At 46.7% G+C, this 17,199-nt stretch overlaps 1 protein-coding gene across 1 annotated transcript in view; it reads left to right on the top strand.

Annotated features, from left to right (window-relative positions):
• The first annotated feature begins 2,239 nt into the window (after nucleotides 1–2,239).
• The window catches only part of HS3ST6 (heparan sulfate-glucosamine 3-sulfotransferase 6), a 75,918-nt gene continuing 60,958 nt past the window's right edge, over nucleotides 2,240–17,199 (top strand). The window contains exon 1 of the mRNA XM_028706251.2: nucleotides 2,240–3,032. Within this exon, the coding sequence (XP_028562084.2) occupies nucleotides 2,497–3,032 (536 nt within the window). The 5' untranslated portion in view covers nucleotides 2,240–2,496. The remainder of the gene's footprint in view (nucleotides 3,033–17,199) is intronic.

Here is a 17,199-nt window from a genome sequence, read left to right as displayed (position 1 = left end):
AAACATCCTCTCCCCCACCCCCTCTCAATTAACCTAGCAGTTCTTCTGCTCAAATCTTGTTTGATCTTCCTTTAATTCCAGTTTTGGGTGGGGGCAGGGAAGTCATAAAACTAGTAAAGACACATTTGTCTTTGATTTGTATCGTTCCCCATCCTGAAGGTTCAAGGCAGATTGTAAATTACATATTTTGTAACATGTTAAAATGATCACCTTTGTCCTGTTCCTCTAGAAATAGAAAACAACAGAGAGAGAGAGAGTGGAGTTCCCCCTAAATTTTCAATGTGCTTTACGTTTACTTTCAGAGAGCATGGGTCTTCATGGTATTGTGAAAAGATCATTCTGGAGACCTGCTGTTCAGATGTTCTGCAAGATGGAAATAATATGGCAGTAGTCTCACCTTGACAGATGACTCCAGCCACCTCCAATTGCCCCCAAACCTCAAAATTCATTTTGCAGTCCTCCGAGATCATAGAGTGCCACCTGGAGACTCCTAGGCATACTAAAGGTCAATAGGTGTTTAAATTTAAGAACATAAGATGCACCTCCTGGATCAGGCCAATGGCATCCTGTTTTCACGGTGGCCAACCAGATACACTAGTGGGAAACTTGCAAGCAGGAACTGAGCTGAACAGCACTCCAGCCTCCCATGGTTTCCGGCAACTGGTATTGAGAAGCATGACTGCCTCTGCCCATAGAGGCAGAGAATAGCCATTGTGGCTAGCAGCTCCTCCATGAATTTGTCCAATCCTCTTTTAACACCATCCAAGTGGGTGGCCATCACTGCCCTCTGCAAGACTAAGTTCCATAGCTGAACTATGTGCTGCCTGACACTGGAGCCAACTCCAGGGGACCGTGGGTGCTTTGGCACCCACAATAATATATTTGTGGGGCTGTGCCCCCCCCAAGTCAACAGGCAATGTTGAAGCTCTTCATTGTGGGCACCCACAATCTTTGGTGCAAGATGGCACCTATGCTGCCTGAAGAAGTCTTTAATTTCCAGCTGATGTGCCTAATACCAAAAGGCATCCAGGTGGCTCTCCAAATGTTGCTGGACTACAACTCCCATCATCCCCTGACCTTCGGCCATGGTGGCTGGGGCAGAGCTGTAGTCCGAAACATCCAGAGGGTTGAGGAAGACTGCACTGAGCTAGACTGTTGGTCTGTCTCAGGGCTGCTGCTCAGATGTTGCTGGACTACAAATCCCATCATCTTGGGCCATGCTGGGTGGGGTTGTCCAGCAATGTCTGGAGGGACCACACATCCACCCCCACCTCAACTGAGCAAGCGGAGAATTGCCATCAATCCTGAGCCTGCGTCCACTTTCACTGAATGTCTAGTATCTGGGTCAAAGTAAGTGGGAAAGAGGGGGGAAATGCCCCTTCCATAATTGGGGCTGGGGTGGCGGGTCAGTGGTGCTTTGCTTTATTGGCTTTTATTACTCCATCCTTCTCCAACCTGGTGCCCTCCAGATGTTGCTGAACTACAACTCCCGTCACCCCAGTTCCAGTCCAACCCCATCTTGTGGCACCCCTAGTTAAGGAAGCTCGAGTTGTCCTCTTTAGCACCCTACACGTCTCATGGTGATGCATTTTGAAACAATTCAACCATACGAAAAATTTAAACAGTAAGTTCTTTCGCTGTGCTCTTTTATCTGTCACAAATTTCCGATGTCGACGCTTCCGGACCACTCTTGGGGCTGCAAACCTCTATCTACTTGAGGGAAGGCGCCCCCATTGAAACCAACGAAGCCTGCCTGAGCTCGGGCTGAAACGCGCGTCTGCTTGGCGAGCTGACGAATTTGCAAAGTTTGAGGGGCCCGTTCCATACTTACTGGGAAGTAACCCCGCTTTAAAAATAAAATAAAAACCAGCGGTGTTTTATCCCCGCGCATGGAAACCCAGCCTCGCAGCACCCGATCCTGCACGCGCGCGCGCAGTTACTCAAGCAGGCGCCCAGGATCGCCCCTTTCAGCTCTTTGGGGTTCCCGGGGAGATGGCAGACGCTCCTGGCGCGCATCTCCGAGGGACTCTGGGCTAGTCCGCGTCTTCCTCGGGAGCCGTGCGAAGTGAAAGTGACCAGCCCTTCGAGGGGGCGGTGCCAGCGGTGGGTGTGAAAGTGACCGGAGTCTGCTGAATGGTGCCGGGAGGGAGAGAGGCGGGGGAGGGCGCAGCTGACTCTCCTCGCGGAGTAGGGGGGGGGGACGGGACTCCTCCGTTTGGTGAGGAAGGAGACGTGGGGGGGGGGGAGAGAAGAATTGGGGACCTTCTGGACGAGGACAGGCGGGCGCAGGCTCCACTTGGGCTGAGACTGAGAGCGAGAAGAAGGAGCCGCGGGAGCCGCGGGAGGGGGGACCTTTCCCGGGGCGGCGGCGGCGGCGGCGGCGGCTCCCCGAAGGAGCGATGTCCCCTCCGGGCCGCGCTCCTGCTCCTCCTGCTGCTGCTGTCGCTGCCGCGGGTGGCGGCGCCGTGGTCCCGCGTCCCCCGGGGCCGGCCCCCCATGGGATGTAGCCGCGGCGGGCTTCTCCGGGCGCACGTCGGGGGGCTGCTGGGTGCGCGCGCCCCTCCCCGCGCCCCGCTGCTGCTCACCATGCTGCTGCTCTTCAGCTACTTCTTCTACTGCCTCACCGGCTCCTGTGAGTCCCTCCGTCCGGGGGGAGCGGGCCTGATCCGACAAGCGCAGCCGCACGACGAAGGGAACCCCCCGCACAAGCTCCTCTTGTTGCTCCCGGGACTGGCCGGGGACGCCGCCGCCGCCGGGGAGGACGAGGAGTCGGCGGCCGGCGGGGCCAGGCTGGAAGAGGAGGACAACGACGGGGGGGACGGCCGGATCGGGAGCCCCTCAGCCGGAGGAGGCTTGCCCGTGGCCAACGGCTTTGGGAGTAAAAAGTTTCCGCAGGCCATCATCGTGGGCGTCAAGAAAGGCGGCACCCGTGCGCTGCTGGAGTTCCTACGCATCCACCCGGACGTCCGAGCCGTCGGGGCCGAGCCGCATTTCTTCGACAGGTGCTACGAGAAAGGGCTGCTTTGGTACAGGTAAGGCAGGTGCCTCCGTCTCCACCTAATCCTTTCCCACGGTTTTAGGGGGCGTCCGACACGTGCGTCCACAAGCACACACTAGGGTGCCAACTTGAATAAAATATTGGGGGCCCCAGATATGTCCCGCCCCATGTTTTATTTGGGGTGAGCGGCGAAGAGACCTCGGTCCCTAGGAGTTGGTTCCTATCGACACACCCACACCCACACACCAAGGGTGTCTCTCGGAGTCCCAGCACAGGCAGGCAGGCACATGTCCCTAAGCAGAGTCCGTTGCATCTCGTTTTTCTATCTATTTTTGAAGTCCTCTCTTTCCACTTTGCTACGACCAGCTCAGAGTTTGTTCACAACTCTGGGGTGAGATGAAACAGACATTTTAAAGCAGCCCATTGTCTGGGGGTTGGAATAGATTGGCCTGAGTAACAGGATGGTCAGTCTCGCACCCTCTCAACCTCCCTCCTGAAATCAGAGAGCATGGAACCACAGAGTCAGGCCATCTACCTCAGAACTGTCTGCACTGACTGGCAGCAGTTGACCGTCGAGGGGCTCCAGGGAGGGAATGAACCGGAAGCTGTCTGTCGCGGGTCAATCTTGAGTTCTGTCACTGAGCTACAGCCCTCCACCCCCCACCCCCCACCCCAAAGGTCAGAAATGAATCTGAGCATGCTAGGAAAGCATTAACATTGGCACACAGGAAGCTGCCTTGCACTGAGTCAGACCATAGGTCCACCTAGCTCAATGTTGTCCACACTAGCAGGCAGCTGTTCTCCAATGTTTCAGACTGAAATTTTTTTCCTAGCCCTACCTGGAGGGTTTAAACCTGGGACCTTCTGCAAGCAAAGCAGATGCTCTACCACTGAGCTACAGGTCTTCCCTTTATCCATATAAAAAGCTCTATTATTTCAGAACAGTGCATCAGTGTATTAATTAACCCGAAGTAATAGTCAGTCCTATTTCTGAGCTGGAAATGGCTACTTGGGGTTGATATTTCCTCTTTGCCAATAAGAATCATGGCTTGAACGGACGGGGAATTTTGCCCCCAATTAACTAGATTGGAACACAAACTATTGATCTAACTTTAACCTTAAAAAAAAAAATCTGCTTAAATCTCTGAGCTTTTGGGATGTGTGCAGAAACTAAAAATAAATAAATACGGGATGTCCTTTTATTGATCATTTGCTCCCCACTGTCACACGGAGCTTCCCCTGTTCAGCACACAAACTTATAAGTGGAATGCAACCTCAAACAGACCCAAAGTGTTGTTTAACGATGGAGGTAAATTTTGGATCAGCGTATTGGAGCTGGCAAACTGCTGGTACAATATGTATGTTAATCCAAATTAAAACACATCTGTTGTCCCCTCCCTCTAGGAATTCCGATAAATCCTTTCCATATTAGGGCTGTCTTTCCCGGATGGTGTACTCATCAAAATATTTCCCAAATGTTTGGGTCGCCATTGTCTCCAGAGTTTCCTTGAAAGCGTCTTCATGTTCCGCGTAGTCAGTGCGCACAGGCCACAAATTTAACAGCCAACTGCACACTCCAAATTACGTGAGCAAGACTTTTGTTTTTTACACCGGATGAACTCTCCGGTCTTTCTCCCTTCATGTTACCATCTCCCCACCTTTGTGCCTCTTTTATGAAACTTTCCATTATGGGATAAGGTATGAAAGACACTCTTAACTTTCCAAGTGGAAGGCTGTCTTCGTTTGAAGTCAATGGCGGAGACTCTGCCTTTATGGACTTCAAAGGGGTCTAGATTTCACAAAGACCAAGGTAACAAAAGCTGACCGACTATTGAAAATGCTTTTTTTAAAAATTCCCCAAAGCGATTTATCAGGGTTCAGGTGCTGCCCTTTCATGCAGGACTCCTGTGGGCTGGAAGGCAAATCACAAACTTTAAAACAAATGAGCTGGGTTTTTTTCAGTGTCCTTAGACCAGGGTACCTGCCCAGCTCCCAAATGTTCAAATGTCTCTTTTGAATACGATGCAGAAAGTTTCTGTACTGGCTGATATTTCCCCACTCAAACCGCAGTGAGACTGACATCACAAACATCAATGTTCTCCGGCTGACACTCTTTCTTCACCCCTCCTTCCTTTCTTCTCCTTCCTTCTCTTTCCTCTTTCCCCCACTTTAAATTTTTGCATCTTTGGGGACTTTTGAGCAAAGCCTCCAGCAGCAGCAACGGCATAGGAAACCACAGTTTAAGCTGAGTTTGATGTCCCTCCTATCTTGAGAAAGACCATCACAATTAGGCAAATCTTCAATATCTTTGGAGACCGGAGACTAACAAAGCATCCTTTTTGGGAGACACAAGGATAGGACCTCCATGCTAGAAGGAGCCTGATTAAAGTGTATCTAATTTTCCCCATCCTTCCTTTGCACCCTCACTTTGTATATGTCTCTGGGGATAATAGGGTTTCCCGCCCGCATTGCTTCCTCTTCACAGCCACTAAGACAGGCACAGAACCAGCCCATCTCCCTAGCAGAAAGTGAGTTCATGTGTGTAAAGGGGGCATCAGCTGCTTTTTGTATCCTCTGTGGTTAATGGCACTCTGACATGAGTCTTGCCAATGTACAATGGCCATGATCCACTTTAAAATCTTCCAGCACAAGTCCCATCCAAAAAATGGCATGCAAGAACGCATTAGTGGAATCACACAGTTCCTGCATCAAGTGGGGCATTTGCAAGAGAATGCCAAGAGAAGTGACTTGTTTCTGTTGTTTGGTATCCATTTGCTTCTCCTTTTTTTTGCCAGCTGAGCTCCTTTTCTGTTGGGGTCGTGATGGGATCGCGGACTTCATCTGGCTTTTTGGCAGGCTTGTGTTTTAAGAAATACAGATTAAAAATAAAAAATTAAATGCTGGGAGTTCTGTGTGTATGTGTTTAGCTTAGCTTTATTTATTAATGTTATGTGTCCTGATCTATGTATTCCATGGATGCTTGGAAGGGCAATGTTACACAACAAAGCAGGTCTCTGCCCCAATGAGTCTACAATCCAAAGGCCAGCAGTTGCAGTGGGGGAACAGTATGAAGGGGCAGAGTTGGAAAGGGAAGCAAACGTGAGCCTATAAAGTTATGCTTCATTTTGGTTGGTGTGAGGGCTAGGGGACTGCTACTCCTGCCAGGCTGTTGGGAAGAAGCAATAATGATGCAGAAGCAGTTATCCTTGGGTGCTGCCCCCTCTACTTTAGCTTTGGAGTAGATGGCGAAGACCCTAATCTTTTGGGAGCATCCGCTGCACAAACCCCAAGAAAAGGATAATTGCATGCCCTTTCCTTTCAATGGAACACTGGGAGGCAACAATCTCATTTGACTTTGCAGAAGGCCCTTGCAAAAAAACAACAACAACCTGGGCAATTCTGGGTTGAAATGCAGGTTTAACTGTTTGCAGATTTTTAATGTGTGGGGTGGGTGGGTTGGTAATCATAAATGTAAGGGTTTTTTTTGAAAAGTGTTGCTTTTTTTATTTATTCAATTTCTATACCACCCTATACCTGTAGATCTCAGGGCGGTCCACAACATAAAACGCACAAGTCCATTTTGCCGGAGGTGCAAGATTTGCCTAAGTTACCGTGGACTAAAGATGCAGTCCTCATATTGTGTATTTGAAAGCAAGTTCCCTGGAACTCAATAGGTTGTGCCTCCTAGCAAATACGCAACAGATCTTGCTGCAAGACATCTGGAGGGCGCGTAATGGAAAATTAACAAGATCTAAACTCTTCTCCTAAAAAAATTCTGACAACTAACCTTTGTAAAAAACAAAAAAACCTCTTCCCCACACGCAGCTCCCCCTGGTTTTGGTAAGCGTAACTATTATGTCATACTTGTGCATCTTATCAAGTGACATGAATGTGCATATGTTTTTCAAATTTATAGGAATTAATATAATTAGTGTCTGCATATGTTTGAAAGGGTGTGTATACACACATACACACACATGGGGGTGTATTAATGGTTTTCATTTCTTATGTATGAACCCTCAGTGTTTTAAAATATTTTTAAAAAGAAGGATTGCAAAACTTGGTATTTTCTAGCACCTGAAAACGTTAGTACAAGCCAGGAGGTGGGCATTTTTCAAAATCTGAGTTGGGTCCCTTATTGCAATTAAATTGCGATGAGGTGGAATTGATCCGGGAGATATAACGCTCTAATAGCACAAATGAACTCTCCTTAGGCAGCCCAGCTCTGAGAATGTCTGGCTACTGTTCATATGCTTAATATTAAACCTTCATCTCTTGGCCAGCTGGGTAAATGTCTGGAGCAGATTTATCTCTTCTTAGAAGTCAATTATTGTATCCGGTACATTATCTTAGAGGGGGCAGGGAATGGGGCAAAAAGCGAAGGCTTTAAAATGGCTACCTTTTTAAGTGTCTGAACCCGTTTTCTTCCCAACCCGCCCAGTCTCCTCTGGAGCAAATCAGAGTAATGGGTCTGATCCATGTAAAGGCAATCGTTGACTAAATCCCGTGGGAAACAAGAGGTCTCATTTAAATTAGCTGTTAACTCAATCCCATTATTCCCAATCAAATATGCAGCAGCTAGAGCCCCAAATTTACTCCAAGTAAGCCCCACTCATTTCAGTTGCCAGCTTAGCATGCACGGCATGTAAGCCTTTAGCTGGTTCATGGCCAATATTTTTTTAATTGTACATATTCCTAAAACGAGGGTTTGAGCATGATGACAGCTTACCCTAGCTCTTACAAATGGATGGTGGTCTAATACCGTCTGCAGGAATTGTTATTTTGAACATCTGTGGCTTTGCTGAGAAACTCTAACTTGGAAGTCAATTGAACCATAAAGACACTTTCTGCACTACTCAGATTTTGCTTCTAAAAGTATCACTGCAGTTTTCAAGGAAGTATAACTTGCATGCTTCTCTCTCTCTCTGTGTGTGTGTGTGTGTGTTCTTAATGGATGGAACAAAAAAAATATTATGGTAATCTCTAATCTCACTCCTTAGATTTGTGCCTACCTGTAATGCTACAGGGACAAGTCTGATTAAAACAAAAACACAAATGGCGAGGTAAATGTAATGGGCTTGGCTCATAATGATAATAGCATTTAATTAAAACCGCAGCATCATTTTAGTGCCTATGGGGCTATCCTAAGGTAAATGTTAAGAATGAGTATAAACCATTTGCTTGGCTTCTGGGTAGGCCTTATATTTTCATGGGCTATTGTCCATTGGGCCTAGCTGCACCTAGATCAATTAGACATGTAAGGTGGAGGTGGTGGTTGTGATGGAGCCAGCTGTGAACAGTTGCATTATTTTTTATGCAAAAGGCAGAGGGTTGAAAGGCAACAAACATTACCTACTTTTAAGGCTCCAGTCCTGTGTGTTCTGGGTATATGCCCTTTTTGAAACCAGTGGTCTTAGGACTGAGTAAGCATGCATAGGAATGTGCTGAAAATCTGGCTGGTTTCATCAGGGAAAAGTTTAAGCAAAGACACACTCAAATCTCTCGTTGAAATTGCTGAAAACTTCGGTTGGATTGAAATGTGTAGAAAGCAACCCCTTTAAAAAATAAAAATAATAAGCAAAAATAGCCTTCCACATGATTATGCTTACTGAACTCCTGTTGTTTCACCCTTCTTCTTCCCCTCCTTTTTGGCAGAGAGAAAACAACATGTTTCTTAATTGGGGTGTATTTGAGATCACATATGATTGCAGCTGCTATTTAAATTTGGGGTGTGCGTGTGTATGTATTGGGTGAAAGAACAAACGTTGAGCTCCTCTTTTTTTTTGCTCCTGGGAATCTTTCGCAGCAGTGTCAACATTTCTGAAATAGTTGACTAAGCCAAGAAACCCCAAACCGGTGCCAATAGCTTTTAATTGCCAACATCTTGGGGCCCCGAGGCACCTGTGGAATTGTTCATCATCTTAAGTACATTTTTGTTTCTTCAAAAAAAAGCGGGGAAATATGTCGAGCAACAAACTCCCTCTTTGCAATATAACCCTCTTTGTATTTTCTCATGCAGTGTTAATCCCAGTTGGAGTTTGGTGGCTCCGACTCTTAGATTTCGTATATCTTTGGCTTATGATTGGCACCTGGCATCCTTTCAAGCAGAAGTTATTTCAGTCGGTGAATATATACAACCAACAAAAGCAAAATAAGAGCATCTCTTCTTCTTTTTTCTGCGGACATGTTTTTGATTCCCGTTTCCCTGCCCTACCTCTACGGGAACTTGTGCTCTTTGTTAAATAACAAAAGAAATGGGTGGTTTAGAAAGCCAGAAGTAAATCTTCAGGTTGCAAAACCCTTTAACTCTTTAATGTAGAGGCAGGGGAAGAAGGAAGCTGGCTTTCAGGCGAAGGGCCATAGAATATCTGCTTTGCATGCGGAAGGTCCCAATCTCTCAAGATAGGGCTGGAAAGGGCCCTTGTCTGAAATCCCAGAAAACAGCTGCCAGTCAGTGTAGGCCCTAGTGAACTTGGTGGACCAGTGGTTTGACTCTATATAAAGCAGCATCAAGGAAGGACAGCAACTTGATGGAGAGCACATGGTTTGATTCATCCCTGGTATCTGCAGGTATGGCAGGGAATGTTGCCTGCCTGAAATCCTGCAGAGCTGGGGCCAGTCCATGCATAGGCAATATTGAGCCAGATAGACCATAAGGCAGCCTCCCGTGTTCTTTTCCTTTCAGTGCTTTAACAGGAATAACATAACTTAAGAATTTTTACAAGAGAATTATTATTATTATCTCATTTCAAACTGCAATTAAAGCAGTTAACGCAGCCCCATTCAGAACCCCCACAGCACATCGCAGGGGAGAAAGGAAACTCAATTCTTTAGAATTGTTTTCCAGGGTGAAGATGTGTGTCTCTCCAGCAGCTTTGAAAAGATGGTGCCAGAAGCATCTCTGTGTGAAGAGAGTTTCTTGGGGCCATCACCAAGAAGGCACTCTCAAGAACCACCAGCTGTTTTGTAGCCCAAAACATCTGGAGGGCAGCAGGCTGGGTAAAGGCTGGTTTAGGTGATCAATAATTGCATTTTTAAAATGGGTGGGGGTATAGTTGTTTTCCACTTGTACCCAGTTGAACAGGATGAAGCATAGCTATCTATCATCTATCTATCATCTATCTATCTATCTATCTATCTATCTATCTATCTATCTATCATCTATCTATCATCTATCTATCTATCTATCTATCTATCTATCTATCTATCTATCATCATCTATCTATCTATCATCTATCTATCTATCTATCTATCTATCTATCTATCTATCATCTATCATCTATCTATCATCTATCTATCCATCTATCTAAACTCACCTTCGACATAGGATTAAACTTGACCTTTGTGAAGTCTGATTTTTCTTTAACAAACATGCAAAGCACTGAGCTTTAGCCATTGGTTCATCTAGCTCTGTATAAAGAACCTCAGAAGAGCCTGTTGGATCAGACCATTGGCCCACTTAGTCCAGCATCCTTTATTCACAGCTGCCAACCAAAAAAGTGGCATCACTTTGCCACCCTTGATAATCGGAAGAGCTTTCTCTAGTCCCGAGCTGCCATTTGATAAGTGAAACAGCAGTGCATTGTGGGACCGTGATAAGAGTCTTCAGCTGCCATGCCCTGAACTAATCAAGGATTGCTTTGTCTCCTTTGGCAAGGGCAAGGGACTCCCACCCAGGGGTGTGAACACTTGGATTTGGGCCAATGCATAGATTTCTATAGATACCAAGTCTTGGTATGCACCGTTGAAATGTCATCAGCATTTAAGTTTTGCTCTTTGTATGCCATTGTCTGACGGTTGCCAGGATGTTTCTTTAGCAAACATATTAGGGCAACATTGCAAGGAAAGAGAACCAACTATCTTTAAACACACAGTGCATTTGTCATCAAAATATCCTCGGAGGCTAGCCTTGGAGGCAATCGATGGAGGCTTGCCTCTTCCACAACGAGCATGAAAACTTTTCCAAGGGTTATCTTTTTCCCACCTTTTCTCACTCTCTTTGGCTGATGAACACAACATTGACATTCCATAATTATTTTTCTTTTGTTTGTGTTTGGTGGCCGCTATCCTGGACATGTCTGTTTTATTTTAGAATCAACAAGTCCCATTTAAATCTGCTTGAGTGTACCTGCTGTTTGAATGAATATCTACTCATCTTGCACAGTGACATTACCTGTAGGGAAGGCCTTTGAAAATGGCCTCAGCGCCTGAGCCACTCGTATGCTGAAGTCATCTTCAAATGTGCTTCTGAAGATCTCCCCATCACCTGCGACGAGGCAGGTGGCATTTGGGAAAGGGCCTTCTATGCTGTAGTATACAATTTACGAATTTCTCTCCCTAGATAGACTTGCCTGGTGCCGACATTAGTGCTGGATTATTATTTAAAATCCAGGCTTTGAACATCTGGTTTATTTGGGGTGGTTCATTGGCCCTGGCTCCACCTATTGCTGGTCTCCCTGCCTTCATCCCTACCATTCATCATCAAACCTTTATTGGCATCACTTACAAACATTCAGAGGGACGCAGGTGGCGCTGTGGATAAAAGCCTCAGCGCCTAGGGCTTGCCGATCGAAAGGTCGGCGGTTCGAATCCCTGCGGCGGGGTGCGCTCCCGCCGTTCGGTCCCAGCGCCTGCCAACCTAGCAGTTCGAAAGCACTCCCGGGTGCAAGTAGATAAATAGGGACCGCTTACAAACGGGAAGGTAAACGGCGTTTTCGTGTGCGGCTCTGGCTCGCCAGAGCACCGATGTCACGCTGGCCACGTGACCCGGAAGTGTCTTCGGATAGCGCTGGCCCCCGGCCTCTTGAGTGAGATGGGCGCACAACCCTAGAGTCTGGCAAGACTGGCCCGTACGGGCAGGGGTACCTTTACCTTTTACCTTTACAAACATTCAGAATAAATAGGCCAATGCAATCTCATCGCCATTTCAACAGTACAGTCATTTGCCAAAGGGAAGAAGAGGCGAGCAATCTGTTTTACCTCTGTGGGACTCCAGCAAGGGCAGGGTCCTGTAGTGTACTTTGGCGGCAGAAAATCAAATAGAGGAACTTGGCTACTGTCTTGGTGAGCTCCTGGTCTCTCCCCTGTAATACGAACCGTATAACCTCTGTCTCTGGTTTCCATGTTGGGATACATAGGTGGTCTAAGAATTGTTGGCAGAGATCATATATTTTACAATTAAGGGCCATGTGAGCTAGAGCTTCCACCAGGTGGACATCACATGGGCAGATCCTATCTCCTTCTGCCATACCCGCAAACCTACCCCAAAGGAGGCTAGAAGGATTACAATTGAACCTAGCCAGCAAAAAAGCCCTTCTTTCTACCTACCATTGGCCCTAGGATATGAAAAATATGAAATGCAGGGCATGCCTGATTTCAGAGATAAAGAGGTTTGGTTGTGCTTGACACTTCTACGTGAAGAAGAACCATGTGTGGTCTAAAAGTCTGCATAATCCTTTCCCAGCAGAACATATCCCATTGCAAACTATCTTCACACCTGTGTGTGTATTTATTCTCCCCCCCCCCCCCAGAATAACTGTTTAAATATGTGATGCATACTGATGTGACCCTTAAGTAGATTCTCTGCTGGTGAAGAAACGAACACGTTCCCTCTCGAAACTCTTTCTCCAGCTTTCCTGGTATATGAAGTATCATAGTTTGCTTCTGTCCTTGGAGAACTTGTTTGTTTGTTTTGTAATTCCAAAGGAAGAGCGTGTTTTGCTTGTCTTTCCCTGCATGTCAGAGTTTGAACATCATTACTCTGCAGAATGTTTCCTCTGCTATCATAAGGCATAAACAAACAGCAGACAGGCCTTAACCTGTGCCATTTACCAGAAGCAGTTTCTCTCTCTAAAGCCAATCCAAAATTTGGATTTCTGTCTCAGGTGAAGCATATGTAGGATTTCTGGGGAGGTCTGAAGAATTTTGTAAGATTTAGCAAAAAAAAAAATTTTTTTTTTAAAGTAAGTGGTTATTTGCATACCAACTTCATAATGAAGTCAGGAGTGAGTAGTGATGTAGCCAAATATGTGAGTGCAAGTAGTGCCCATTTACTTAGGATACTGAAACCCAAAATGGACCAGCAAAATCTCTCCAATCTCTGCAGGAAAGTAGCAGATGAGAATTAATGTAACTGCAAAGTGGCACACACTCAGAAAAATGAACCCTAACTTTTAGGGATGGGGGGAAAATTAAATTCAGTTTGCATTTTATGTTTAACCTACCTGATTCACACTTTCCAAAACGATACTTAAACAGACACACAGCCATCCTTTGAAATTTGCACTTCTCTGAATTTTGCAGTTCAGTTCACCGGCAAAGTCATGTGTACAAAAATGCATATACCAGTGTAAAGTGTGCATGCAAACTGCATATAATAGGGGAAATGATGCACAAAAGTGCGCTATATTCAGGAAAATTGGTTTGCAAACGTGTATATTAGACAAAAATGCACTGAAAAATGGGTATATTGGGAGAAATTTGTGCTAAAATGTCGATAAATTTGCAAACTGATGTGGAAATGTGGCGCATGTAACACTGGGAGAGTGAGAAAATGAAACTGACAGATTCACCCATCCCTATTCTGCATATTCACCAACAGTATTGGGTGTGCCTGGGGAAAAGATATTGGGATTGTAGTAGTTGGCTCTCCCAAAAAGTCAATTCTTTGTGCAGTGGGAGGGATGAGGGGGAAAGCAACAAAACCATTAAGGCAGGGGGGTTATAAATAAAACCTGGTGTTGTTGGGGGGGGTGAAGACAGAAAAACCCACCCTGATGGGAGTTGTAGTCTAAAACATCTGGAGGGCATCTGGTTGGCAAAGGCTGATCTATTGTGTAGCTGAGTTTGGAATCCCATGTGTGTTACTAGTGGCTCTGACTCAAAAAGGATATCTCAGAGCTAAGGGGGAAAGTGCAGAAAAGGGCAACCAAAATGATTAATGGACTGGAACACCTTCTGATGAGGGAAGGCTCAGCTAGCCTTGCCAAAGTTGGTGCGCCACCAGATGCTGCTGAACTACATCTCCCACAATCCCTGGCCACTGACCATGCTGGCTGGGGCTGATGGGAGCTGTAGTTCAGCAGCATCTGGAAGACACCAGGGTTTTAGTTTTGGGGCAGGGATGGGAATGTGATAGGGGTTTTTTATAAATGTATGCTGTGAGTAGAACGTGTACATAGAGAAAGCTCTTTCTTCATCCTGCCCAGTTCAGTTCTCCCTGCTAAAGAACATAAGAACCTGCTTGACACCAACTCAGATCATTGGTTCATCTAGCTCAGTATTGTCTGCACTGGCCGGCAGTTGCTTTCCAAGGTTACAGGCAAGAGTCTCTCCCAGCCCTACCTGGAGATGGCAGGGATCGAACCTGGGACCTTCTGCATGCAAGGGAGATGCTGTACCACTGAGCTGCGGCATTTCCCCAAAGGAAGCACACATAGGGAAACTTGTGGAACGCACAGTCACAGGGTGGCATTGATTCCCACTTGTGTTAGAATATGAATTTGTATCTCAATGGCTCTGGGTCATGATAGTGTGTTAGAACTTCCATGTGCCTTGGTATTCAGTGTTCCTGCTGGTGTGCAATGCAGAAGAGTTGCTTAGTGTTTTTATGCCCTGCCTGTTTATCACTTCCTTGGAAGCATCTCAGTGGCTACTGTTGGAAGCAGGATGTGATGCAGCAGGGCTCTTTCCAGAGGCTCCCTGGGGTGACTGCCTGAAGCCGATCAGCAAATCCCTGACCCGCCCCCCACCGTCAATCAAGGTGCACAGTTGCCCTGAGCTTGAACAGAATTGACTATAAAGTGTTTTATTTGTTGCATTTATATCTCACCAGGTCAAGATGGTGTCTGGGGTTCTCCCCCTCTGCCATTAATCCCTACCACAACCCTGTGAGGTAGGCTAGGCTGAGAGGTCGTGACTGGCCCAAGGTGACCCAGCGCGCTTCATAACTGAGTGGGGATTACTGCCACAGAGTAATCACAGAGCCATGGGGGGGGGGGGAGCCAGGATTTTTGTTGGGGGGAAAACAGGCCTTTTGTTATGGGGGCAGAACCAACATGATTGGTCAGTTAGTTAAGTATTTCTATTGTCTTACTTGATATAGGGGGGCAGCTGCGACTATGCTAGTACCCACTGATAGTTTTTTCTTCCATGAATTTGTCTAGTCCGGTGGTCAGCAAATTTTTTCAGCAGGGGGCCGATCCACTGTCCCTCAGACCTTGTGGGGGGCCGGGCTATATTTTGGAGGGGGAAAATGAACGAATTCCTATGCCCCACAAATAACACAGAGATGCATTTTAAATAAAAGGGCACATTCTACTCATGTAAAAACATGCTGATTCCCAGACCATCCGCGGGCCAGATTTAGAAGGCAATTGGGCCAGATCCAGCCCCCGGGCCTTAGTCTGCCTACCCATGGTCTAGTCCTCTTTTAAAGCCATCTAAGTGGGTGGCCTTTGCTTCCTCCTGTGGGAGCGAGTTCCAGAGTTGAATCAGACATTGCATGAAGAAGTGCTTTCTCTTATGGAAGTCCATAAGTTGTAGTGTTATGGGAAAGGGAGAGGGGAGAGACGACTTCTGTCTATCCACTTTTCTAGGTTTCTGAAAAGCTGGGTCCATTTTCTCAATGGGCTGATTGATTTTCCTACGGGTGTGAAAGGATCTGGTCCTCTTGGCTGCAAGGACAGCACAATTGTCCAAACCCTGAAAGGTAGAAGAGGCACCTATTCATGTTCTGCTGCTTGGCTGATTCCTCTTCCCCCATCATCGCTTTCCCTCAAAACCTGGCGGCTTTATAAGTTAAGAGATGTCAGGAGAGCAAGAGTCGCCACTAATGGTGTTAGCTGCAGGCAAATGGGAAACTCTTCCTGAAACATTTGTTCCAAGTGTGTGTGTGTGTGTGTGTGTGTGTGTGTGTGTGCGCGTGCACACGCTTTTAAATCATTATTTTTAAATAATAATTATGCCACATTTGCTCGGAGAAGGAAGTGGGCGACTCGGCGGAAGTTGGGCTGGGCCAGGGAGGCAGAAAAAGTTAATTGGAGAGGCGGCTTAAAAGCTTATGACTGACCTTTTGTCAAGTGGGGGAGAGGGGGAGAGAACTTTTTTTCCAGTGTATTAAGCCTGGGTGGGGATTGAGAAGTTGGCTAATGAAAGGCTTGGTTTAATACCAGGATTTAAGCTCCTAAATGGCTTTTGAAAGCACTCTGGGAGTCTGTTTCTGCGTGGAGAGCCCATCAGCAGTAGGTTGCGGTTGTCTGTTTTCCCCCCACCCACCTCCATTTCTGCCCCCCCCAAACTGGAGGCCTCTCTCCAAATTTGAAACCAATTCGTTAAAGCCATCTTTGAAAGCGAGGTCACACTGGGGAGCCATCTCGTGTTCTCTTTCTATCTCCTCCTTCGCAAAGAATTTTAGAGACCCGATGGAAAGCGTAGCCATTTGCTTTTTGAGCTAAATGGGAGAGTTTGAGCTAAAAGAGATCAGAATGGCCTCGCCGGATGAGAGAATGTGCCCACCTGCCTAGAGTTAGGAAGGCCATGTCTGCATTGCTCCAAAAGCGGACACAGGTTTGCATGAAATCTGCAGCTCGGAAACCAGCTGTTTATACTTGACTGCTTCTTTATTGCCACCTAATCTTCTTTCGCTCTCCTTTGGATACAAAATGTTTGTATATAATGGATGTTTATGTAATTGGGATTTTTAATGGGAAGTATGCCCCGATAACTTGGAGGTGGAGCGGACATTCAAAAATTTGCTTGAAAATGGACACGGGTGGCGCTAGGGACATGGGTGGCGCTGTGGGTTAAACCACAGAGCCTAGGACTTGCCAATCAGAAGGTTGGCGGTTCGAATCCCCGCACGGACGAGGTGAGCTCCCGTTGCTCGGTCCCTCCTCCTGCCAACCTAGCTGTTCGAAAGCACGTCAAAGTGCGAGTAGATAAATAGGTATTGCTCTGGCGGGAAGGTATACGGTGTTTCCGTGTGCTGCTCTGGTTCGCCAGAAGCGGCTTAGTCATGCTGGCCACATAACCTGGAAGCTGTACGCCGGTTCCTTCGGCCTATAGAGCAAGATGAGCGCCGCAACCCCAGAGTCGGTCACGACTGGACATAATGGTCAGGGGTCCTTTACCTTTTTATGCCCCAATAACTTGGAGGTGGGGCGGACATTCTAAAATTTCCTTGAAAAGGCTTATATTGAACC

The sequence above is a fragment of the Podarcis muralis genome, chromosome 14 (genome assembly GCF_964188315.1).
Source record: "Podarcis muralis chromosome 14, rPodMur119.hap1.1, whole genome shotgun sequence".
In the NCBI taxonomy this organism is placed as follows: Eukaryota; Metazoa; Chordata; class Lepidosauria; order Squamata; family Lacertidae; genus Podarcis; species Podarcis muralis.
This window is presented reverse-complemented; position numbering and strand designations above follow the sequence as displayed.